The sequence below is a fragment of the Rhinoderma darwinii genome, chromosome 9 (assembly GCF_050947455.1).
Source record: "Rhinoderma darwinii isolate aRhiDar2 chromosome 9, aRhiDar2.hap1, whole genome shotgun sequence".
Taxonomy (NCBI): Eukaryota; Metazoa; Chordata; class Amphibia; order Anura; family Rhinodermatidae; genus Rhinoderma; species Rhinoderma darwinii.
This window is the reverse complement of record NC_134695.1, coordinates 81,463,934-81,489,968: the sequence shown is the minus strand read 5'-3', so window position 1 is coordinate 81,489,968 and position 26,035 is coordinate 81,463,934. Positions and strand designations below refer to the sequence as shown.

At 41.4% G+C, this 26,035-nt stretch overlaps 2 protein-coding genes across 5 annotated transcripts in view; one reads left to right on the top strand and one right to left on the bottom strand.

Moving 5' to 3' along the window:
- Positions 1-13,943, bottom strand: part of CIBAR2 (CBY1 interacting BAR domain containing 2) — a 59,025-nt gene extending 45,082 nt beyond the window's left edge. Inside the window, exons 1-2 of the mRNA XM_075838313.1 lie at positions 13,799-13,943; positions 6,745-6,862 (exon numbers count right to left, since the gene is read on the bottom strand). The gene's annotated coding sequence lies outside the window, so the exon portion shown is untranslated. The remainder of the gene's footprint in view (positions 1-6,744; positions 6,863-13,798) is intronic.
- GSE1 (Gse1 coiled-coil protein) overlaps positions 13,308-26,035 on the top strand; it is a 299,551-nt gene continuing 286,823 nt past the window's right edge. For 2 of the 4 annotated variants that reach the window (XM_075838298.1, XM_075838297.1), the window contains exon 1: positions 13,675-15,229. In XM_075838298.1, coding sequence (XP_075694413.1) covers positions 13,775-15,229 — 1,455 coding nt within the window. In that variant the 5' untranslated portion in view covers positions 13,675-13,774. Of the gene's footprint in view, positions 15,230-23,050; positions 23,183-26,035 lie in introns of those variants that run through there. The other 2 variants (XM_075838296.1, XM_075838306.1) reach the window with 2 other exon arrangements.

Sequence of the window (26,035 nt, the reverse complement as noted above, 5' to 3'; positions counted from 1 at the left end):
GAGATACGAGGTCACGCCGACAATCTAGATCCTTCCTCATCTCAGAGAAACTGGCAGGAGATCCGGCTCCGAGCGAGGTAAGTGCCCAACACCTGCGGAGCGCGGGACTGCAGTCAATTATGGGGTCGGTCCTGGCAGCGCACAGTACGGGGCGCGTCACCAAGACATTCATTAGTCCTAAAGAGCATTTCCCTTAAAATAAAAATGCAAAAAAAAAAAATCATACCTGTAACCCAACTTTCCTCACACCCTGAATGGTATAGGAGTTTTCATTGCTATCAAATCTAAGTCATTGTAACAATACCTGTCAGGATGTGTGGAAAGCTGGGTGACATCCCCCTATGGGCTCACCTATAGGAGTGAAGGGGAATCACTAGGGAATAAGTCATAAATGTGGCCTCAAAATGAAATGTACCGCGCTGACGTAACTGAAAATCGCAACGAAAGTCGCCGTGTGGTACGAGCCTAAATACCGGACAGGGACATGGGGCACAAGACGCAACAGCTTCAGCTGCTTAAAGACACATTATGGAATCATTAGTCAAGCAATTTCCTAATAGTCCAGTCCAGCAGGACCGGAGTCTAGAAGATGGATCGCTGAGCGGGGGTCTCTTTAATCCAGGGTGTGTATTGAGAAAGAATAAAAAAAAATTCCAATAATCTTCTAAGTGATGTCCGAGCGCTGGAAAAATACAAATCATCTACAGCCATAAATCACAAATTATCTGAAAACAATGAAAGAACAGGACGGCTGACGACACCCCAATCCTGACCCCCCCCTATGTGTTCCTGGAGGGTAATATTGACAGGAATGGTTGTCTGACCAGTAATAGGAGACTCCCATGCTGGCTCTGATCACTTTTTTTTTTTTAGGTTAATCCGATGGGAGTTTTGCTGTTTATGCCAGAACTGGGTCTGAGGATTGAAAACGGCTTCAATAAATGTTCCCCAGGACAGGGCGGCTCTGTCTGACCGCAGGGAGCGGAGCCTGGATTATTATCAGTTATTACACCACAGAGCGCAGGGCAGATAAAGCTGCAGCAATAACCAATCCCGGGGCCCGGGCGACTGCTACGTAATCTGGGGAGACGCAAATTGTGAAAATAATTATCAAGACATAAAACAAGAAATAAGAGGGGCCTAATAGCAAAGGGCACACCCTGCAATCTGCTATTGGGGTCTTCTGGTCGTCACATGCGGTATGGGGTACACAGAACAGGGCCTTAAAGGTAACAATACATTGGTGCAGTGATCCTATATAGAAAACAGAGGACTTCACCTAAAATGATTCCCTTAATGTCAAATACATATATCAGAAGCAGCGGCAGGCGATTCATGGAAACAGCCCAGGTAGCTGCTATCGGGCCCTTGGAGAATGGGGGCTCAGCGCAGGTGTTCCCCCCCCCCCCCCCCGTCCGTCCCCCGTCCCTTCCCTGCATATGATGTGAACCAAAGTGCTCAACGTATAGATATAGATAGATATAGTATATACATGTATCAGGGTGTCACTAGACTAATAATGTAACATATAGATATAGTATATACATGTATCAGGAGGTCACTAGACTAATAATGTAACATATAGATATAGTATATACATGTATCAGGAGGTCACTAGACTAATAATGTAACATATAGATATAGTATATACATGTATCAGGAGGTCACTAGACTAATAATGTACCATATAGATATAGTATATACATGTATCAGGAGGTGACCAGACTAATAATGTAACATATAGATATAGTATATACATGTATCAGGGCGTCACTAGACTAATAATGTAACATATAGATATAGTATATACATGTATCAGGAGGTCACTAGACTAATAATGTAACATATAGATATAGTATATACATGTATCAGGGCGTCACTAGACTAATAATGTAACATATAGATATAGTATATACATGTATCAGGAGGTCACTAGACTAATAATGTAACATATAGATATAGTATATACATGTATCAGGACGTCACTGGACTAATAATGTAACATATAGATATAGTATATACATGTATCAGGAGGTCACTAGACTAATAATGTAACATATAGATATAGTATATACATGTATCAGGTCACTAGACTAATAATGTAACATATAGATATAGTATATACATGTATCAGGGCGTCACTAGACTAATAATGTAACATATAGATATAGTATATACATGTATCAGGAGGTGACCAGACTAATAATGTAACATATAGATATAGTATATACATGTATCAGGGCGTCACTAGACTAATAATGTAACATAGATATAGTATATACATGTATCAGGAGGTCACTAGACTAATAATGTAACATATAGATATAGTATATACATGTATCAGGTCACTAGACTAATAATGTAACATATAGATATAGTATATACATGTATCAGGAGGTCACTAGACTAATAATGTAACATATAGATATAGTATATACATGTATCAGGAGGTCACTAGACTAATAATGTAACATATAGATATAGTATATACATGTATCAGGGCGTCACTAGACTAATAATGTAACATATAGATATAGTATATACATGTATCAGGAGGTCACTAGACTAATAATGTAACATATAGATATAGTATATACATGTATCAGGAGGTCACTAGACTAATAGTGTAACATATAGATATAGTATATACATGTATCAGGAGGTCACTAGACTAATAATGTAACATATAGATATAGTATATACATGTATCAGGGCATCACTGGACTAATAATGTAACATATAGATATAGTATATACATGTATCAGGACGTCACTGGACTAATAATGTAACATATAGATATAGTATATACATGTATCAGGAGGTCACTAGACTAATAATGTAACATATAGATATAGTATATACATGTATCAGGAGGTGACCAGACTAATAATGTAACATATAGATATAGTATATACATGTATCAGGAGGTCACTAGACTAATAATGTAACATATAGATATAGTATATACATGTATCAGGACGTCACTGGTCTAATAATGTAACATATAGATATAGTATATACATGTATCAGGAGGTCACTAGACTAATAATGTAACATATAGATATAGTATATACATGTATCAGGAGGTCACTGGACTAATAATGTAACATATAGATATAGTATATACATGTATCAGGACGTCACTGGACTAATAATGTAACATATAGATATAGTATATACATGTATCAGGAGGTCACTAGACTAATAATGTAACATATAGATATAGTATATACATGTATCAGGTCACTAGACTAATAATGTAACATATAGATATAGTATATACATGTATCAGGAGGTGACCAGACTAATAAAGTAACATATAGATATAGTATATACATGTATCAGGAGGTCACTAGACTAATAATGTACCATATAGATATAGTATATACATGTATCAGGAGGTCACTAGACTAATAATGTAACATATAGATATAGTATATACATGTATCAGGGCATCACTAGACTAATAGTGTAACATATAGATATAGTATATACATTTATCAGGGCGTCACTAGACTAATAATGTAACATATAGATATAGTATATACATGTATCAGGAGGTCACTAGACTAATACTGTAACATATAGATATAGTATATACATGTATCAGGGCGTCACTAGACTAATAATGTAACATATAGATATAGTATATACATGTATCAGGAGGTGACCAGACTAATAATGTAACATATAGATATAGTATATACATGTATCAGGAGGTGACCAGACTAATAATGTAACATATAGATATAGTATATACATGTATCAGGAGGTGACCAGACTAATAATGTAACATATAGATATAGTATATACATGTATCAGGAGGTCACTAGACTAATAATGTAACATATAGATATAGTATATACATGTATCAGGGCGTCACTAGACTAATAATGTAACATATAGATATAGTATATACATGTATCAGGAGGTCACTAGACTAATAATGTAACATATAGATATAGTATATACATGTATCAGGACGTCACTGGACTAATAATGTAACATATAGATATAGTATATACATGTATCAGGAGGTCACTAGACTAATAATGTAACATATAGATATAGTATATACATGTATCAGGAGGTGACCAGACTAATAATGTAACATATAGATATAGTATATACATGTATCAGGGCGTCACTAGACTAATAATGTAACATATAGATATAGTATATACATGTATCAGGAGGTCACTAGACTAATAATGTAACATATAGATATAGTATATACATGTATCAGGAGGTCACTAGACTAATAATGTAACATATAGATATAGTATATACATGTATCAGGAGGTCACTGGACTAATAATGTAACATATAGATATAGTATATACATGTATCAGGAGGTCACTAGACTAATAATGTAACATATAGATATAGTATATATATGTATCAGGAGGTCACTAGACTAAAAATGTAACATATAGATATAGTATATACATGTATCAGGACGTCACTGGACTAATAATGTAACATATAGATATAGTATATACATGTATCAGGAGGTCACTATAGACTAATAATGTAACATATAGATATAGTATATACATGTATCAGGACGTCACTGGACTAATAATGTAACATATAGATATAGTATATACATGTATCAGGAGGTCACTAGACTAATAATGTAACATATAGATATAGTATATACATGTATCAGGAGGTCACTAGACTAATAATGTAACATATAGATATAGTATATACATGTATCAGGAGGTCACTAGACTAATAATGTAACATATAGATATAGTATATACATGTATCAGGAGGTCACTAGACTAATAATGTAACATATAGATATAGTATATACATGTATCAGGAGGTGACCAGACTAATAATGTAACATATAGATATAGTATATACATGTATCAGGACGTCACTAGACTAATAATGTAACATATAGATATAGTATATACATGTATCAGGAGGTCACTAGACTAATAATGTAACATATAGATATAGTATATACATGTATCAGGAGGTCACCAGACTAATAATGTAACATATAGATATAGTATATACATGTATCAGGAGGTCACTAGACTAATAATGTAACATATAGATATAGTATATACATGTATCAGGGCATCACTAGACTAATAATGTAACATATAGATATAGTATATACATTTATCAGGGCGTCACTAGACTAATAATGTAACATATAGATATAATATATACATGTATCAGGACGTCACTAGACTAATAATGTAACATATAGATATAGTATATACATGTATCAGGAGGTGACCAGACTAATAATGTAACATATAGATATAGTATATACATGTATCAGGACGTCACTGGTCTAATAATGTAACATATAGATATAGTATATACATGTATCAGGAGGTGACCAGACTAATAATGTAACATATAGATATAGTATATACATTTATCAGGGCGTCACTAGACTAATAATGTAACATATAGATATAGTATATACATGTATCAGGGCGTCACTAGACTAATAATGTAACATATAGATATAGTATATACATGTATCAGGAGGTCACTAGACTAATAATGTAACATATAGATATAGTATATACATGTATCAGGAGGTCACTAGACTAATAATGTAACATATAGATATAGTATATACATGTATCAGGAGGTCACTAGACTAATAATGTAACATATAGATATAGTATATACATGTATCAGGAGGTGACCAGACTAATAATGTAACATATAGATATAGTATATACATGTATCAGGAGGTCACTAGACTAATAATGTAACATATAGATATAGTATATACATGTATCAGGGCGTCACTAGACTAATAATGTAACATATAGATATAGTATATACATGTATCAGGGCGTCACTAGACTAATAATGTAACATATAGATATAGTATATACATGTATCAGGAGGTCACTAGACTAATAATGTAACATATAGATATAGTATATACATGTATCAGGAGGTGACCAGACTAATAATGTAACATATAGATATAGTATATACATGTATCAGGAGGTGACCAGACTAATAATGTAACATATAGATATAGTATATACATGTATCAGGGCGTCACTAGACTAATAATGTAACATATAGATATAGTATATACATGTATCAGGGCGTCACTAGACTAATAATGTAACATATAGATATAGTATATACATTTATCAGGGCGTCACTAGACTAATAATGTAACATATAGATATAGTATATACATGTATCAGGAGGTCACTAGACTAATAATGTAACATATAGATATAGTATATACATGTATCAGGAGGTCACTGGACTAATAATGTAACATATAGATATAGTATATACATGTATCAGGAGGTGACCAGACTAATAATGTAACATATAGATATAGTATATACATGTATCAGGAGGTGACCAGACTAATAATGTAACATATAGATATACATGTATCAGGAGGTCACTAGACTAATAATGTAACATATAGATATAGTATATACATGTATCAGGAGGTCACTAGACTAATAATGTAACATATAGATATAGTATATACATGTATCAGGAGGTGACCAGACTAATAATGTAACATATAGATATAGTATATACATGTATCAGGAGGTCACTAGACTAATAATGTAACATATAGATATAGTATATACATTTATCAGGGCGTCATGCATCATTGATTATGTAATATAGGGCGGCGAGTAGTCCCCTCCGGTCCTGATCTGTCCTGGGTGAAGCTCATTGTGCCGGTCCCAACAATGAAATCTATTATTTACATACTTCTGTCATTACGGATTTACTTTGAGCCATTTCGGGAGTCAGGATTCAGAGGATTTAATCCATAGCGGCTGCCGCGGTGCCGGGATCATCATTTACGGGAAAAGTTATTGTGTAGAATCTGAAAGTAAAGCAACAACACAGCGTCAATCACACGGGAAACATTGTAGCGAGGAAACGAAAAATATCCTAAAGGGAAACAAAATGTCAGGTTCTCTATAAACATGCAGTAAAATTCCTTTGAATCGGCATAAAGGGAGAATAAGAGCCGCCACTAGTAACCCCCAACCCTATATAGAATCAGGATGTAGAGAACCGAAGAGCTTGCAATCTAGAGACATCAGAGTTACAGTCTCACTAGAACGTTCTATAGGAAACTGACAACAGAGAGAGTAATAAGGCCGCAGTCACACGCGGCAGATTTTGTTGCAGAAGTTTTTTCATCTGAATAAAATCTGCAGAAATCCCGGCACCTGCCCCAGAAACAACGCAGATGAATGGAACTGATTTTCAAAACGCAGAAATTTTGGCAACAAAATCTGCCACGTGTGACTGCGCCCTAAGCCTCGGATCACACACACAAAGTTTTAATGCAGTTTTTTTTTAAACCAAAGTCACAAGTGGATCTAAAAGAAAGGAAAGATATAAAAGCAAAGACTGATGTGTCTCCTTTCTTCTGTGTGTATAGGTTCAGACAGCACCAGATATGTGGAAGGATGGGGTTTTGCACGGATAGGGGCCCAACCCAAATATGAGTATAAAAGAGTATCCGGCACACCAATTTTCAAACAAAGGTATTTTTATTTTGTTTTTAATGCCAGTGGCAGAGTGCGACGTTTCGGTCTAAGTGACCTTCATCAGGCGCTGAGCCGTGCTGGACAACTGCATAGACGAGCGCTAGTGATGCTGATAGCGGCTGGCCGCTGTGTCATGGCGCTTGTCGGCCAGCAACCATCAGCACCACTAGCGCTCGTCTATGCAGTTTTCCAGCACGGCTCAGTGCCTGATGAAGGTCACTTAGACCGAAACGTCGCACTCTGCCACTGGCATTAAAAACAAAATAAAAATACCTTTGTTTGAAAATTGGTGTGCCGGATACTCTTTTATACTCCTTTCTTCTGTGGCCACTTCTGGGTTTGGCTCGAAAAACAAGACTCAAAAACTGCATGTGTGATCCTGGCCTTATACTCCGGCATGAGAGGTAACAGTCCATCCGAAAAGCCACCATTTGTCTTGAAAGACGAGAAGAGACGTGAAAGAAACGCGTTAAGAGGGGAAGGTCAGAGGTCACAGCGTCTGCAGTGCTCAAACAGGTGGAAAGCAGGAGTCTGGGTGGTCCTGTGATCTAATAATTGCCACCCCCCCCCCCCCACATTATATAATACACCGAAACCACAGTCACTACAATATACAGAGTATTCAGAGCAGGACCCCACATCTGCTGCCTCCATTGCTTGTCTAATACACTGCTGCCTATAGCAGTGACCCCTGCAGTGTTCAAAGAGAGAAAAGCAACACCACAGCCGAGCCGAGCACATCACCCTACACAATGCTACAAAGTATTATAGTAGTTATATTCTTGTATATAGGGGAGTATTATAGTAGTTATATTCTTGTATATAGAGGGCAGTATTATAGTAGTTATATTCTTGTATATAGGGGGCAGTATTATAGTAGTTATATTCTTGTATATAGGAAGTAGTATTATAGTAGTTATATTCTTGTATATAGGAGCAGTATTATAGTAGTTATATTCTTGTATATAGGGGCAGTATTATAGTAGTTATATTCTTGTAAATAGGGGGCAGTATTATAGTTGTTATATTCTTGTATATAGGGGGCTGTATTATAGTAGATATATTCTTCTATATAGGGGGCAGTATTATAGTAGTTATATTCTTGTATATAGAAGCAGTATTATAGTAGTTATATTCTTGTATATAGAGGCAGTATTATAGTAGTTATATTCTTGTATATAGGAGCAGTATTATAGTAGTTATATTCTTGTATATAGGAGCAGTATTATAGTAGTTATATTCTTGTATATAGGGGCAGTATTATAGTAGTTATATTCTTGTATATAGGGGACAGTATTATAGTAGTTATATTCTTGTATATAGGGGCAGTATTATAGTAGTTATATTCTTGTATATAGGGGGCAGTATTATAGTAGTTATATTCTTGTATATAGGAGGCAGTATTATAGTAGTTATATTCTTATATATAGGAGGCAGTATTATAGTAGTTATATTCTTGTATATAGGGGCAGTATTATAGTATAGTCTTGTATATAGGAGGCAGTATTATAATAGTTATATTCTTGTATATGGGAGGCAGTATTATAGTAGTTATATTCTTGTATATAGGGAGCAGTATTATAGTAGTTATATTCTTGTATATAGGGAGCAGTATTATAGTAGTTATATTCTTGTATATAGGGGGCAGTATTATAGTAGTTATATTCTTGTATATAGGGGCTGTATTATAGTAGTTATATTCTTGTATATAGGGGGCAGTATTATAGTAGTTATATTCTTGTATATAGGGGCAGTATTATAGTAGTTATATTCTTGTATATAGGGGACAGTATTATAGTAGTTATATTCTTGTATATAGGGGCAGTATTATAGTAGTTATATTCTTGTATATAGGGGGCAGTATTATAGTAGTTATATTCTTGTATATAGGGGACAGTATTATAGTAGTTATATTCTTGTATATAGGGGCAGTATTATAGTAGTTATATTCTTGTAAATAGGGGGCAGTATTATAGTAGTTATATTCTTGTATATAGGGGCAGTATTATAGTAGTTATATTCTTATATATAGGAGGCAGTATTATAGTAGTTATATTCTTGTATATAGGGGCAGTATTATAGTAGTTATAGTCTTGTATATAGGAGCAGTATTATAGTAGTTATATTCTTGTATATAGGAGCAGTATTATAGTAGTTATATTCTTGTATATAGGGGGCAGTATTATAGTAGTTATATTCTTGTATATAGGAGCAGTATTATAGTAGTTATATTCTTGTATATAGGAGCAGTATTATAGTAGTTATATTCTTGTATATAGGAGGCAGTATTATAGTAGTTATATTCTTGTATATAGGAGCAGTATTATAGTAGTTATATTCTTGTATATAGGAGCAGTATTATAGTAGTTATATTCTTGTATATAGGAGCAGTATTATAGTAGTTATATTCTTGTATATAGGGGGCAGTATTATAGTAGTTATATTCTTGTATATAGGGGCAGTATTATAGTAGTTATATTCTTGTATATAGGAGCAGTATTATAGTAGTTATATTCTTGTATATAGGAGCAGTATTATAGTAGTTATATTCTTGTATATAGGAGCAGTATTATAGTAGTTATATTCCTGTATATAGGGGGCAGTATTATAGTAGTTATATTCTTGTATATAGGGGCAGTATTATAGTAATTATATTCTTGTATATAGGGGGTGTATTATAGTAGTTATATTCTTGTATATAGGAGCAGTATTATAGTAGTTATATTCTTGTATATAGGGGGCAGTATTATAGTAGTTATATTCTTGTATATAGGGGGCAGTATTATAGTAGTTATATTCTTGTATATAGAAGCAGTATTATAGTAGTTATATTCTTGTATATAGGGGCAGTATTATAGTAGTTATATTCTTGTATATAGGGGGCAGTATTATAGTAGTTATTTTCTTGTATATAGGAGCAGTAGTATAGTAATTATATTCTTGTATATAGGGGGTAGTATTATAGTAGTTATATTCTTGTATATAGGGGGCAGTATTATCGTAGTTATATTCTTGTATATAGGAGTAGTATTATAGTAGTTATATTCTTGTATATAGGAGTAGTATTATAGTAGTTATATTCTTGTATATAGGGGGCAGTATCATAGTAGTTATATTCTTGTATATAGGGAGCAGTATTATAGTAGTTATATTCTTGTATATAGGAGTAGTATTATAGTAGTTATATTCTTGTATATAGGAGGCAGTATTATAGTAGTTATATTCTTGTATATAGGGGCAGTATTATAGTAGTTATATTCTTGTATATAGGGGCAGTATTATAATAGTTATATTCTTGTATATAGGAGCAGTATTATAGTAGTTATATTCTTGTATATAGGAGCAGTATTATAGTAGTTATATTCTTGTATATAGGAGCAGTATTATAGTAGTTATATTCTTGTATATAGGGGCAGTATTATAGTAGTTATATTCTTGTATATAGGGGCAGTATTATAGTAGTTATATGCTTGTATATAGGAGCAGTATTATAGTAGTTATATGCTTGTATATAGGAGCAGTATTATAGTAGTTATATTCTTGTATATAGGGGGCAGTATTATAGTAGTTATATTCTTGTATATAGGAGGCAGTATTATAGTAGTTATATTCTTGTATATAGGGGCAATATTATAGTAGTTATATTCTTGTATATAGGGGCAGTATTATAGTAGTTATAGTCTTGTATATAGGAGCAGTATTATAGTAGTTATATTCTTGTATATAGAGGGCAGTATAGTAGTTATAGTCTTGTATATAGGAGCAGTATTATAGTAGTTATATTCTTGTATATAGGAGCAGTATTATAGTAGTTATATTCTTGTATATAGGAGGCAGTATTATAGTAGTTATATTCTTGTATATAGGGGTCAGCATTATAGTAGTTATATTCTTGTATATAGAGGGCAGTATAGTAGTTATAGTCTTGTATATAGGAGCAGTATTATAGTAGTTATATTCTTGTATATAGAGGGCAGTATAGTAGTTATAGTCTTGTATATAGGAGCAGTATTATAGTAGTTATATTCTTGTATATAGGAGCAGTATTATAGTAGTATATTCTTGTATATAGGGGGCAGTATTATAGTAGTCATATTCTTGTATATAGGGGTCAGCATTATAGTAGTTATATTCTTGTATATAGAGGGCAGTATAGTAGTTATAGTCTTGTATATAGGAGCAGTATTATAATAGTTATATTCTTGTATATAGGGGGCAGTATTATAGTAGTCATATTCTTGTATATAGGGGTCAGCATTATAGTAGTTATAGTCTTGTATATAGAGGGCAGTATTATAGTAGTTATATTCTTGTATATAGAGGGCAGTATAGTAGTTATATTCTTGTATATAGGAGCAGTATTATAGTAGTTATATTCTTGTATATAGGGGGCAGTATTATAGTAGTTATATTCTTGTATATAGGAGCAGTATTATAGTAGTTATATTCTTGTATATAGGGGGCAGTATTATAGTAGTTATATTCTTGTATATAGGGGCAGTATTATAGTAGTTATATTCTTGTATATAGGGGGCAGTATTATAGTAGTTATATTCTTGTATATAGGGGCAGTATTATAGTAGTTATATTCTTGTATATAGGGGCAGTATTATAGTAGTTATAGTCTTGTATATAGGGGCAGTATTATAGTAGTTATATTCTTGTATATAGGAGCAGTATTATAGTAGTTATATTCTTGTATATAGGAGCAGTATTATAGTAGTTATATTCTTGTATATAGGAGGCAGTATTATAGTAGTTATATTCTTGTATATAGGAGGCAGTATTATAGTAGTTATATTCTTGTATATAGGGGCAGTATTATAGTAGTTATATTCTTGTATATAGGAGCAGTATTATAGTAGTTATATTCTTGTATATAGGAGGCAGTATTATAGTAGTTATATTCTTGTATATAGGGGGCAGTATTATAGTAGTTATATTCTTGTATATAGGGGGCAGTATTATAATAGTTATATTCTTGTATATAGAGGGCAGTATAGTAGTTATAGTCTTGTATATAGGGGGGCAGTATAGTAGTTATAGTCTTGTATATGGGGGGGGGCAGTATAGTAGTTATAGTCTTGTATATGGGGGGGCAGTATAGTAGTTATAGTCTTGTATATAGGGGGGCAGTATAGTAGTTATAGTCTTGTATATAGGGGGCAGTATAGTAGTTATAGTCTTGTATATAGGGGGCAGTATAGTAGTTATATTCTTGTATATAGGGGGCAGTATAGTAGTTATAGTCTTGTATATAGGGGGCAGTATAGTAGTTATAGTCTTGTATATAGGGGGCAGTATAGTAGTTATAGTCTTGTATATAGGGGGCAGTATAGTAGTTATAGTCTTGTATATAGGGGGCAGTATAGTAGTTATAGTCTTGTATATAGGGGGCAGTATAGTAGTTATATTCTTGTATATAGGGGGCAGTATAGTAGTTATAGTCTTGTATATAGGGGGGCAGTATAGTAGTACATTATCTGTAGTCAGTTATCAGTATGTGTTATCTGTGGTGTTACATAGGACTGCAGCCTTTAGTATCTGTCCTTACATCTATGACCCTGTACACACAGCTCTGCTACATCTGCACACACAGAGCTGGCCCGGACGCTGGGCACTCACACTACACTGGGCAGAGCTGGGGGTAATCGGCAGTGCAGGGGTTACATTCAGCGGGCTGTAGTTTCTGCCGCTGCCGTCGCCCCCTCCCTGCGCCCGGCCATGTGCTCTGCCAGGGGGCGGGTCTGGGGGGCTGATCTTCTGTCCGGGCTCACTACTCCGGGAGCAGAGACCGTCAGGAGCCCCAGTGGGGGCGGGTCCTCAGTGCACAACACCCGGACAAACTTTACCCGAACTCCGCTGAGATGCCCCGGGCAGAGTAGCTGGGGCGGCACGGTGGGCATATGACTGACGCCCCGAGGTCCCGCAAGCAGCGGTTGATGGCAGCGGTGGAGGAGGAGGAGGAGGCGGCGGCGTCCGATGCGGGTGAAGGGCTCCTGTACTGCTTCATCTGCGGGGGAGGGGTGCCCCTGGGGAGGGAGGTCCGGCTGCCAGTCCGGTGCCCGGCCCGGGAGGGTTGCGCCTTCTTCCCCTTCTTGCAGCAGCAGGAGCCTGCGCCCGGGGCGGAGCCGCTGAGTCCGGGGGGCAGCGCCCGGGTTTGCGCCGTGTGTCAGCGCTTTCTCGGGGCGCAGTGGGACGCGTTTGAGCGCAGCCGGACCCCGCTGGAGAAGCGCATGTACTGGCTGAAGAGGCCCTACCAGTGCGGGGGGGACGGGGCCCGGGCGCACCCCAGAGACTGGAACCCCAACTACGACTCCGAGCTGTCCGACCTGTCTGACAACCCGCTGAGTGACCCGGAGGACAGCGCTGAGCCCGTCAGGAGACAGTGGGCACCGGCGCCAAGGGCACCAGGTCACAGCGCCCCCTGCCGGGCGTCCCCGACTGACAGAGCCGTGAAGGGGGCAGAGATTGAGGGTGAGAGACGCCCGGAGAACGGTCACCCGGTGCCAGTCACCTGCTACATCTGTGGGGCGCCCAGCGCCGGGAACGTCCTACACGTCCAGAAACAGGAGCACTCACCCCAGGCGCCCTTCTTCCCCTTCCTGTGGCTGCACACCCCACCGCCAGGCGCTAACCCCATCACCCCCGGGGGCAGTGCCAGGGCCTGTGACAGCTGCTTCTCCTCCCTCATGCAGCAGTGGCACAGCTTTGATATGGCTAATGTACCAGTCTTACAGCGCCTCTATGTGGTGCCCCTCCATGCCAGCCCTGGAGCAGAAAAGGGCACTCCCTCCCGGCTCGGTGACCCTCACCCCAAGGGTCCAGGTGTCTGCTACCTGTGCGGAGAGGACTGTGCCAACCAAGGCAAACTGGTGCGATCCAGGATCAACAACGGCAATGCCAAGTCTACCATGCACTTCCCGTTCATCACCCAGCTGCCATGCCCACCTGGATCCAGAGGGGTGACCCACCAAGGAGAGGCGCAGAGCTGCAGGAAGTGCTTTGGGGTGTTAGAAGACATCTGGGCCATTTATAGGGCATCTCAGAACGAGGAGCTCATCAGTTCAGTCCAGAGTTTTCTTAGTAGATACCACCAGGTGTTCAGCTCCGCCGATGCCAGTCCCTCTGGAGCCACCCCCAACAGGAGGGCAACCGTTTTAAGTGCCCACTCTACACCCACTTCTATCTGCTACGTGTGTGGGGCAGAACTGGGTCAAGGATGTGAATACCAACTAAGCATCAATCCACCCAACAGGTATGCGGACAAGGAGCCCTTCTTCCCCTTCCTCACCGTCTACCCTCCTGCCCCCCGGGCCCGGACAGCCGACTCCACGGGCCTGGTGTCCACCTGCGGCCTCTGCTACCACGACCTTCTGGGCCAGTGGTTCCAGCACGAGATGAAGACCCAACATCCCAGCAGCCCGTGGTCCAGACAGTACCAGGTGGAGTCCTTCGTGTGTTTCTTCTGTAGACAAGAGAAGCGGCGCGTGTTGGGTTTGAGAAGCGTTCAGTTAGCCCGGCTGCCCATCTTCCTGCTGGCACGACGAGCGCCCAACAGCCTATTTGTGGATGATGGGAAACAGTTACTTGTTGGAACGTGTACAGAATGTAAACCTCTGGCGTTGGTGGGCATGAACGTGGCACACAGCGGATCATCAGCGACCTCCTCGCCAGCCACCAGCCAAACTGTAAGTAGTCCTCAATCCATGTGGTTGTATGATGCCCGCCCTGCCATAGTCACCCTGCCATGATGCTGCTTATGTAAACATCCGCCAGTCACTGATTATCTACATTTACCATGTTGTAAGGGGCATCATCCCGGGCACTGCCACCTCTCTAGAGGGAACTTTTTATCACTGTATTATTGGAGGAAGACGTGGGGTTCATGATATGAAGAAGAAGAAAACAGGAGGAAGATGCATCAAAACTGGCGCAAAGAAAATGTACAGTAGTCGCCCGCGGCAACCAATGAGGTTGCGGCTTTCAATTTCAATTGGTCTCTGAATATGAAAGGTGGAATCTGATTGGCTGTTATGGGCAACTGCTGGTCTTTTCCGTCGCACCAGTTTTGATAAATCTCCCTATTGTTTCAATTCCTCACAGTTTTCAATATCTTGGCTTGCTCTTAGTGAATAGATAAATTCTTGTTTACATCCAGAGGCTGAAACCTGTCCTGATCTAATACTTCTCCCAGCTGAGTGTTTGTTACAATTGTTCTCAGTCCACAATCTTCTGATCTAATCACATCAGCAGCACAAATCTCTCTCCTGTCCGGTTTGTTACAATGTATCAGTGCAGGTAAACTGTATCAGTCTGGAGTCCAGGATGTTTAGTTCACTGAGGATTGTCTAGATTTAATACATGGTAACAAACCTTCAGCTGTGAAGTATTAGGACAAGATGGCCTCTAAATGTAAACAATGTTCTATCCACTGACAGCAAGCAGAGATCTTGAAAACCGTGAGGGAAAGAAAACCAAAGTCTATTAGAAAGTTGCAGAACTTTTTATTACACAAGAATTAAGCTTCATTTACATAAGATAATATTGGAGGTGCGGAGACTGTATCATTATAACCCCTGAGGAGCGGAGACTGTATCATTATAACCCCGAGGTGCGGAGACTGTATCATTATAACCCCGAGGTGCGGAGACTGTATTATTATAACCCCTGAGGAGCGGAGACTGTATCATTATAACCCCGAGGAGCGGAGACTGTATCATTATAACCCCTGAGGAGCGGAGACTTTATCATTATAGCCCCGAGGAGCGGAGACTGTATCATTATAACCCCGAGGTGCGGAGACTGTATCATTATAACCCCTGAGGAGCGGAGACTGTATCATTATAGCCCCGAGGAGCGGAGACTGTATCACTATAACCCCGAGGAGCGGAGACTGTATCATTATATCCCCTGAGGTGCGGAGACTGTATCATTATAACCCCGAGGTGCGGAGACTGTATCATTATAACCCCCGAGGTGCGGAGACTGTATCATTATAACCCCCGAGGTGCGGAGACTGTATCATTATAACCCCTGAGGAGCGGAGACTGTATCATTATAGCCCCGAGGAGCGGAGACTGTATCATTATAACCCCGAGGTGCGGAGACTGTATCATTATAACCCCGAGGTGCGGAGACTGTATCATTATAACCCCCGAGGTGCGGAGACTGTATCATTATAACCCCGAGGTGCGGAGACTGTATCATTATAACCCCCGAGGAGCGGAGACTTTATCATTATAGCCCCGAGGAGCGGAGACTGTATCATTATAACCCCGAGGTGCGGAGACTATCATTATAACCCCTGAGGAGCGGAGACTGTATCATTATAGCCCCGAGGAGCGGAGACTGTATCACTATAACCCCGAGGAGCGGAGACTGTATCATTATAACCCCGAGGAGCGGAGACTGTATCATTATAACCCCTGAGGAGCGGAGACTGTATCATTATAACCCCGAGGAGCGGAGACTGTATCATTATAACCCCGAGGAGCGGAGACTGTATCACTATAACCCCGAGGAGCGGAGACTGTATCATTATAACCCCCGAGGAGCGGAGACTGTATCATTATAACCCCGAGGAGCGGAGACTGTATCATTATAACCCCTGAGGAGCGGAGACTGTATCATTATAACCCCTGAGGAGCGGAGACTGTATCATTATAACCCCGAGGAGTGGAGACTGTATCATTATAGCCCCGAGGTGCGGAGACTGTATCATTATAGCCCCGAGGAGCGGAGACTGTATCATTATAACCCCTGAGGAGCGGAGACTGTATCATTATAACCCCTGAGGAGCGGAGACTGTATCATTATAACCCCGAGGAGTGGAGACTGTATCACTATAACCCCGAGGAGCGGAGACTGTATCATTATAACCCCCGAGGAGCGGAGACTGTATCATTATAACCCCGAGGAGCGGAGACTGTATCATTATAACCCCTGAGGAGCGGAGACTGTATCATTATAACCCCGAGGAGCGGAGACTGTATCATTATAACCCCGAGGAGTGGAGACTGTATAACCCCGAGGAGCGGAGACTGTATCATTATAACCCCCGAGGAGCGGAGACTGTATCATTATAACCCCTGAGGAGCGGAGACTGTATCATTATAGCCCCGAGGAGCGGAGACTGTATCATTATAGCCCCGAGGTGCGGAGACTGTATCATTATAACCCCGAGGAGCGGAGACTGTATCATTATAGCCCCGAGGAGCGGAGACTGTATCATTATAACCCCGAGGTGCGGAGACTGTATCATTATAACCCCGAGGTGCGGAGACTGTATCATTATAACCCCCGAGGTGCGGAGACTGTATCATTATAACCCCATTAAGGTGCCACACACATCAGATTAATGTTGACAGGATCGGCAGATCATCTAACGTGTATGGTGGGCACCGATTGTCCCCGATGACAAATGTTGGGACAGAGTGGATGGTTGGATTTCAGCATGTCCGATCCTTTGTTCTTAGGGGAGATAAGCCGCTGCCAGAGGTGTATAGCAGCTGCTTATCGCTCTCCCCATTCAGAATACATGCACGCTCAGCCGAGCTGTGTACAGGGGCACGAACATTCAGCCGACACCTGTCTAATGTATATGGGCAGCCCGAACCCAGGGCTGGAGTTAGGGTACAGGTGTAGTGGAATGGGTTGCTGACCCCCCAGGTGATTGACAGGCCCTTGTCACGTGGTGTAGGAAACCCTGTGTTTGCAGTTGAGGGTTATGGAGGTTCACAGCTTCCAGTGAAGTGAGCGGGGGAAGCCTGCGCCGTGTGTAAGAACATCCCTGTGATAGGGGCTGTCTGGTGCCAAACTGTCCTGAGGCCGCGCACTGCGTCAATTATTTAACGATCGTCTCAACCGACTCTACAGAGGAGCCTGGAGGAGAGAGGGCGGCCACCCGGGAACGCCTCACTTCTACTTATATACGAGGAATATAAAATCACAGATCTCATTAGAATTTTTGGGGCGCCAAAACAAGAGCGAGTGTCTGACGCAGGACAGAATTGTTGGGTTCTGCCGACTGGTAGATTATAATATATAACCGTACGTTACGAGCCGCCACCTATTCAGGCTGGAGCAACACACACCAGCTTCAATGGCGATGGTCCTAAGACCGATGTGCAACTTTCCTCTCCTACATTGTTGAAGTCCTTTTTAAGATTAAGGCTCTGTTCACACAGAAAACGGCTGTAAATATGGAGCTGTGGAAAACAGCCTCTGATTTTCAGCCGTTTTTTAAGCAAGCAGCGTTTTTTGCGTCCGTTTTTTCTATTTTGAATGAAAAATGGCTCCAGAAGTGACAGACACTTCTTTTTTATGAGGTGTTTTTTTTAATGTGGCCGTTTTTAAAAACGCCTACGTAAAAAACGCCACGTGGGAACAACGCCGTTTTTCCCATTGAAATCAATGAGCAGATATTTGAAGGCGTTCAGGACCAGCATTTTTAGCCGTTTTTTGGGGCGTTTACGCCCCAAAAAACAGCTGTAAATAGCCAGTGTGAACATACCCTAAGAGAGCTGAGAAAAGTGGTTGTAATCAACGCCGGTTCCGGTCTGCCATATTTAGTCAATGTCAGGTCGTGCGCCAATATAGATAATGAGTCTCATTTATCAGAAGTATCTGACAGGAAAATTGGCCTTGTTACCCATAGCAACCAATCAGAATGCAGCTTTCATTTCTTAAACGGCTCAGGAAAAGTGAAAGCTGCACTCTGATTGGTTGCTATGGGTAGAAAGGCCTGGTAAAACCCAATGGACTAATCATGGGCGGCATTTGTCATACATGTCTGACAGGAATTCTGTCCTTGTTACCCCGACTGGAAATACACATTCTGCCTTATAACTGGGTCTTACATTTCTGCCATCCTTTACCCCCCATGTAAATTTAGGGGGGGGGGGTTGTCCTCCTTTGGGAACTTCTTTTCATTTGCCCCTTAAAAGACACGCGGTGGTAATGAAGATTTGGGGGCAGAGGGACATGAACAGCGCTTGTCTAAAGTGACGAGCCTTTTAACCAGCCGCTGACCGGGTGTAGTCACATATTGCGGTCATATCTACGTTTTTGCTGTGATTTTCGTGAAATAGCAGCAAAACAGTGCGGATTTGCCCCGATTTTATGAATATTGCGCGATATGATCCTAACGTGTGAATACACCCTAAGGCCCCATGCAAACGGCTGTAAAATCGCCCGTAATTACAGACCCATACATTTCTAGCGGTGTCCGTGCCATAGAAACTGTCTGAAAAAAATAGGACTAGTCCTATTTTTTATTTTATTTAATGGACCGTGCGCCCATACTTTATAATGGGAGCATGGCCCGTAAATGGCGTCATGCACACGGCCGTGCCCGCAGGTCGAATTTCCGTGCCGTGCTCCCATACAAAGTATGGGAGCACGGACCGTAATAAACGAAAAGTAGGACATGCTCCATAATTCCCGGCACGGACACCTACCCGTAGCGGTACGGAAAGGTGTCCGTGGCCAATAGAACAGGAACAGGGCAGGTCCGTAATTGCAGACCGTATTTCGGTCCGCAATTACGGAGATTTTTTACGGTCATGTGCATGGGGCCTAATAGTCATTACAGCACGGACTCTCCCATAGAAGCCCATGGGCGCTTCCGTAAATACGGACGGCTACAGATGTGCATCCGTAAACCATCCGTATTTACGTAAGCGTCGCTATGCAACATATTGGTGACATCATTTGCAGCCTCCCTCTCTTTTTAGGGATCTGTATATACGGATCAAAAACGGATGCATTACGGACCGTATTTGCGGATACCGTTCCTTATACGCGGATAAGTTACAAATAACTACGGATCTGTATTTACGGATAGATGAAAATGCGGTTGCAATTACGGGCACGGCTGGCCACGGACAGCCATCCGCTTTTTACGGGCCGTGCTCCCATTATAAAATATGGGAGCACGGTCCGTAAAATAAAAAATATAGGACGTGTCCTCATTTTTTCGTAAAGTTTCTACGGCACGGACACCTTCCCGTAAATATACGGGAAGGTGTCAGTCGGCCATAGAAATGAATGGGTTCGTAATTTTACGGTCGTGTGCGTGGGGCCTTAGCGAGCACTGGGGCAATTCTGTTTGTGTGATTGGTCCCCTAAGAATAGTGCGGTACGCGGCGCCACAACTTGCAGATTGTTGTAGGAAGTTACGGGCAGGAATCCCTCCCCCGCCAGTCACCGCGTGATAAAACACGAGGAAGCTGCGACTCCAGATTACAGGGAAGATGCCAGATGTGCGCAGGGTTCCCAGCTGCTGAATGTGGGATTTCCCTGCCGTTCCCTACAACACGGAGGAGCCGGGACGAGGCAGCGCACAACATTACGCTCCACATTTCTTATTATAGAATAGGAGGAAAATAAACCGAACCCTTCCCAACTGCAGGAAAACGGAGATGCTGCTTTCTTGGGCCAGATCCCACAATCTGCCGCCAGTGAGAATCGGTCGTGAACAGTGGGGGGGGGGGGGTCATGTATAACCGGTAACCGTTCACACTGTTCTTCGTAACCAAAAGGGGGTTTTCAATTTGATGTAAATAAAGCTTAATCGTTGTAGAATGAAAAGCTTGGCAACTTTCTAATACACTTGTGTTTCAAATCCTCATCATTTTCAAGATCTCTGCTTGCTGTCAGTTAATAGGAACATTTAGAGCCAAAGGCTGCAAAACCCATGCAGATCTAATGCTTTTTTTTCTTTTAATAAAGGAGGAGGGTTTGTTACAACATCAGAATCACAAATCTCTCTCCGGTCTTGAGTTCTCACTCACACATCAGTTTTGTCGCAGATTTTGCGTTAAAAGCCGGTGATTAGCTCAGTTGAAATACAGTGGGGCTAATCCGTGTGTGACATGCAAAGTCGTGACGTGTGAACACAGCCTTAGGTTATATTCCGACGTAGCGGTCAAGTCGAGATTTATTGCCATGACTACCGCAAAATCGTGGCCAACGCAGCAATCTTTACAAAATTGCTCCAAAACCGCAGCATTTTGCCGCAATTTCTTTGTAGTTGTGGTAAACAAAAGCGACAGGACCGCCAGGTCTGAATATACCCTAACAATGTATCAGTGTAGGTCGCTCATGTTGTTTAGGTCACAGAGAATTTGTCTAGACTGGATACAATTGTAGCAAACCCTCAGCCATGAAATGTAATAGGGTACGACCAAACAGCGTAAACACTGAGGAATTTCCGACTGGATTTTCAGTGCAGAAATTGTGCAGCGTATCACAGTAGAAGCAAAATCTCCACACGCTGCGGAAAAAACGTGCGGCGGAAATTGACCTGCGGTGCGGATTCCCAGTCTGCAGCATTTCGCTTTCGAAAATGCTGCGGAATTTCCACACAGAAAGGCGGAAATTCTGCAGTATATACGCAGTGTGGGGACGTACCCTTTTTACTACACTACAGCGTGCGTGCGGACTGGCGAGCAGAGGCCTGGAGGTCGGGATCCTCATCATCCACCAGTCCTGACTGTAGTTGGGATGTTCTCTGTTCCACACGTGCAGATCTTCCATTGAGGCCACACGTTGCAATTTCGTTGTGTTTTTTTGGCCAAATCTGTATTGTGCGACCTCACCCTGAACGTCTTACCAGCAAAAACCGTGCGGACATTAACGAACATTCACAAACCGCGCCAATTTGTAATAAAACCGCGGCTTGTTTCCACCATCAAAACAGCTCCCCTAGTGGCCAGTGAGCGACAGACATCACAAGTCACAGCCGGCGCATACAAGACTCTCAGCTGTTATTTCCCAGTATAACTTCCCCGGCCTGACACGTGAATATTATATATTCGCTATACGCCGACCGCAGCATTTGTGGTATAAATATTTTTGGTGTGTGTTGTTATCCTCTAAATGCCAAAACGTACGGGCGGGCACAGCCGAGCTGAACATGTTGTCATCCCATCTGCAGCCGGGTGGAATTTTGTTCCCTTTCCAAACTGGGAAGGAATCCAACACAGCTGTCACTTTGACCTCATCCTTAGAATAGAGATAAGCGTGTGCCAGGGGAAGCCGCCAGATGCTGACCCGCTTCAGGAGATCAGGGTGGCGATGTCTGGGTGTCACCCGCCCTCAGGTGTGACGTTGGGTGTAGCTGGTGATGTGGCAGCGACTACACTCCGGATGAATAAACCGCAGAGATAATTGGGGGACAGAGTCCGGTATAACGTCCCATGATATCAAAGATTATCAAATAACATCAATATAAAAGCGTCTCCTTACCTCATGTGAAGTCAGAGCTGGCTGCCAGGTATTGCTATCTGTTATCAGCCACGTTATTTGGTGAGAGGCTTGCAGCAGAGGCCTTCATTACTGGACAGGAAGTCTGGTGCGCACTGGAAAATATCTTCCCCTTCCCACCACTTCCAGCTTTATGTGAATGAGCTGCGGTTGAGGTAACGTTTTGAGAGTTTTGTATCCCGGCTGTCGCGACGGCTTCCATAGGAGGTGCGCGTTTTATACAAGTTCTTCCATTTATTCATGGCTTGTTCGTAAAGGGGAAATCCGGAGTCGATTGTTGGTTAGAGAATCCATTAGACTGGGAGCAGATATTGATAGACACCACCAGACAGGAAGCAAGATGGCCGCCACTGACCAGCACTGGAGTTGACAGGGTAACTGATTATTTTTTTCTTAACCTCTTGGTTATGGAGGGGGCAGTGGCGGCGATTATCCCCCTGACCGGCTGTTATTGTATTTGATGTGTGTACACGGGTATCTGGCTGTATTGTAGCATTGGGAACCCCGACCGTAAGGATCGCAGTCACATGCGGCAGATTTAGTTTCAGAAATTTCTGTCACTGGAAATCAGTTTCTGACTGTGGTTGTTTCTGCGGCAGGTGCCGGGATTTAGGGTCCATTCACACGTTGAACTGCATCCGAAAACCACATGCGTTTTTACAGTAATTTGGTGCGTTTTTCAATGAAGTTTTATTTTTTATTTTTTTTACTGCAACCGCAGTAAAAAAATAAATCAAATCGCATTTAAAATACTTTTTTTAAAATGCGGTTCTAACCGCACCTCGACCGCAACATGTGACTAGACCCTTATGTAAGTTTGGGTGAATGGAACGGGTTTTCAGTCACAAATTTCTGCAACAAAATCTGCCGCATGTGAATCCACCCTGAGGCCTGGTTCACACAGTGCAGATTTTGCAAGTATTATTTTTAACACAAAACCAGAATTTGATCCAGGAGAGGAGACCTAGAAGGCCTTCCTGTATATATTTCTTGGTTTTGTCTTAAAAAAAATATCTGAAAAATCTGCATCTAATCTGCACTGTGTGAACAAGGGCTAAGGCTTCGCTCACCTCTGCGTCAGGGCTCCGTTCCAACGTTCTGTCTGAGCTTTTTGTCGGAACGGAGCCCTGACTGACATAAACCGAAACCATAGGTTTCCGTTTCCATCGCCATTGATTTCAATGGTGATGGATCCGGTGCCAATGGTTTTTGTTTGTCCCCGTTGTGCAAGGGTTCCGTCGTTTTGACGGAATCAATAGCGCAGTCGACTACGGTATTCATCCTGTCAAAACGACGGAACCCTTACACAACGGAGACAAACAGAAACCATTGGCACCAGATCCGTCACCATTGAAATCAATGGCGACGGAAACCTACAGTTTCAGTTTGTATCAGTCAGGACTCCGTTACGACGGGAAGTTCAGATGGAACGGAGCCCTGACGCAGATGTGAACACAGCCTTATAGTGTCCGCTCTTCTGGCCTCCACAGGATCCCGGCTACACAAACATATTATTTGTATCCAACCTAAATGGTTTACTGCGTTACTTTTCGCTTCTTCTCCGGTTTGTATTGTTGAATTGCAAAACAAAGTGCCGCTGTGCGCCGCTGATCGATGACCTCCAACTGTTGTGCAATACAAAGTCGCCATCTAGTCCGAGGCCTAAATAATCGTGGCAAAAAATGGGAACCTGCTGATTATTTACATCTCGTGTAGGAAAAGCTTTATCATTGAAACTCTACGCGGGAATTTATTAAGACTGGCGTTTTCTCGTATATTCGGTAGTTTGTGCGCCACTAGGGGAATTATACGCCAGCCAGAAAACTGGCGTAGAAAAGTTAATACGTTTTCCCCCATGTCTGATCATTGCCAGCGTTATCTAGAAATCCAAGTTTATATTGTGCTGCAAATACTCCAAACTGATACATTTTACCTGCTCTGATACATTGTAACAAACTATCCGGACAGGAGAGAGATTTGTGCGGCTGATGTAGGATTGGCTAGACTGGATACATTGTAACAAACCCACAGCTGCGAGAAGTGTTAGGTATGTGCAAGTCTTCAGCCTATTTTCAGTCACAGCAAGCAGAGATCTTGAAAATGGTGAAAAATGGAAACAAAGTATATTAGAAAGTTGCAAAAATTTATTATATGATAATTAAGCTTAATTTACATAAATCTGGAATACTCCTTTAGGTCGGGTTTTGTGCTTTGCAGTTACGGTAGATCGTAGCGCGTTATGGGGCTCCTTTGCCGCCGAAATTACGGGTACGTGAAACCGTATGTACACAAAATATTTCACGTGACCCCCAAGGCTTAATGTGCGCAGCTCAGACTCCTCGGATCCTTCTCTATTGTAGGGAAAGGGTTAAACTGCGTTGAATTAAGTAGTCCTTTCCGGGAGGGACTGTCTGCCATAGTCGGGGTCTTGGGGGGTCCACATAGGTGGGATTTTCCTGCACGGCTTTTCCCTTTACATCCTGCAGCCATATCCAGAGGTGATTGTGAAATATGACTGGGGATGGGGACAAGGAAACAAACGGGTCCTTGAGGCAGGATTTCAGGGGAACAGATCCGTCCATTCATGGGTTGAGTCTCGGTGTCTTGCTGCGGGTGATGTCATTGTCTTGAGACTCTTACCCAGCTTTCCTGCACAGAGCGTCTTTGTGATGACGCTGGACCCGGGGAGGGGTATTATATGGTCGGTCTTCTAACTCTTAGTAGATGGGGAAAGGTTTTCTACATTTTACCTGCACTGATACATTGTAACAAACTATCAGGAAAGGAGGCAGATGTGTGCTGTTGATGCGTTCTCTCTAAGGATTGTCTGTATACACTAGTAGCAAACCCTCACCTGTGAGGAATCTTAGGCCCTGTTCACACGGCAGAATTTGCAGGCAAAAAAAGGCCGATTTTGACCTGCCTGCACTTTCATGCTACGTTTTTCGCTCGCGACCTTTTAGCGCTGCGGGCAAAAAAATGCAGCGAAAAACGCTTTCTCTGCCTAGAGGCGGAACCGCGGCAAGGAAGAGCGTGTTGCATTTTTTTTTTTTTGATGTGTCCTGCCAGCTACAATGGGGGTTACTACGCAGATTTCTAGGGCCCCCTTAACCTCAAACTTTCCCAGCAGTGGGCTGATACAGACTTGTGGGATGTATAACTTTAATCCATGCAGGATTCTGGGAAAGCTAAGTGACCGTCCCTGTGTATATAGGCAGTCCTATTGG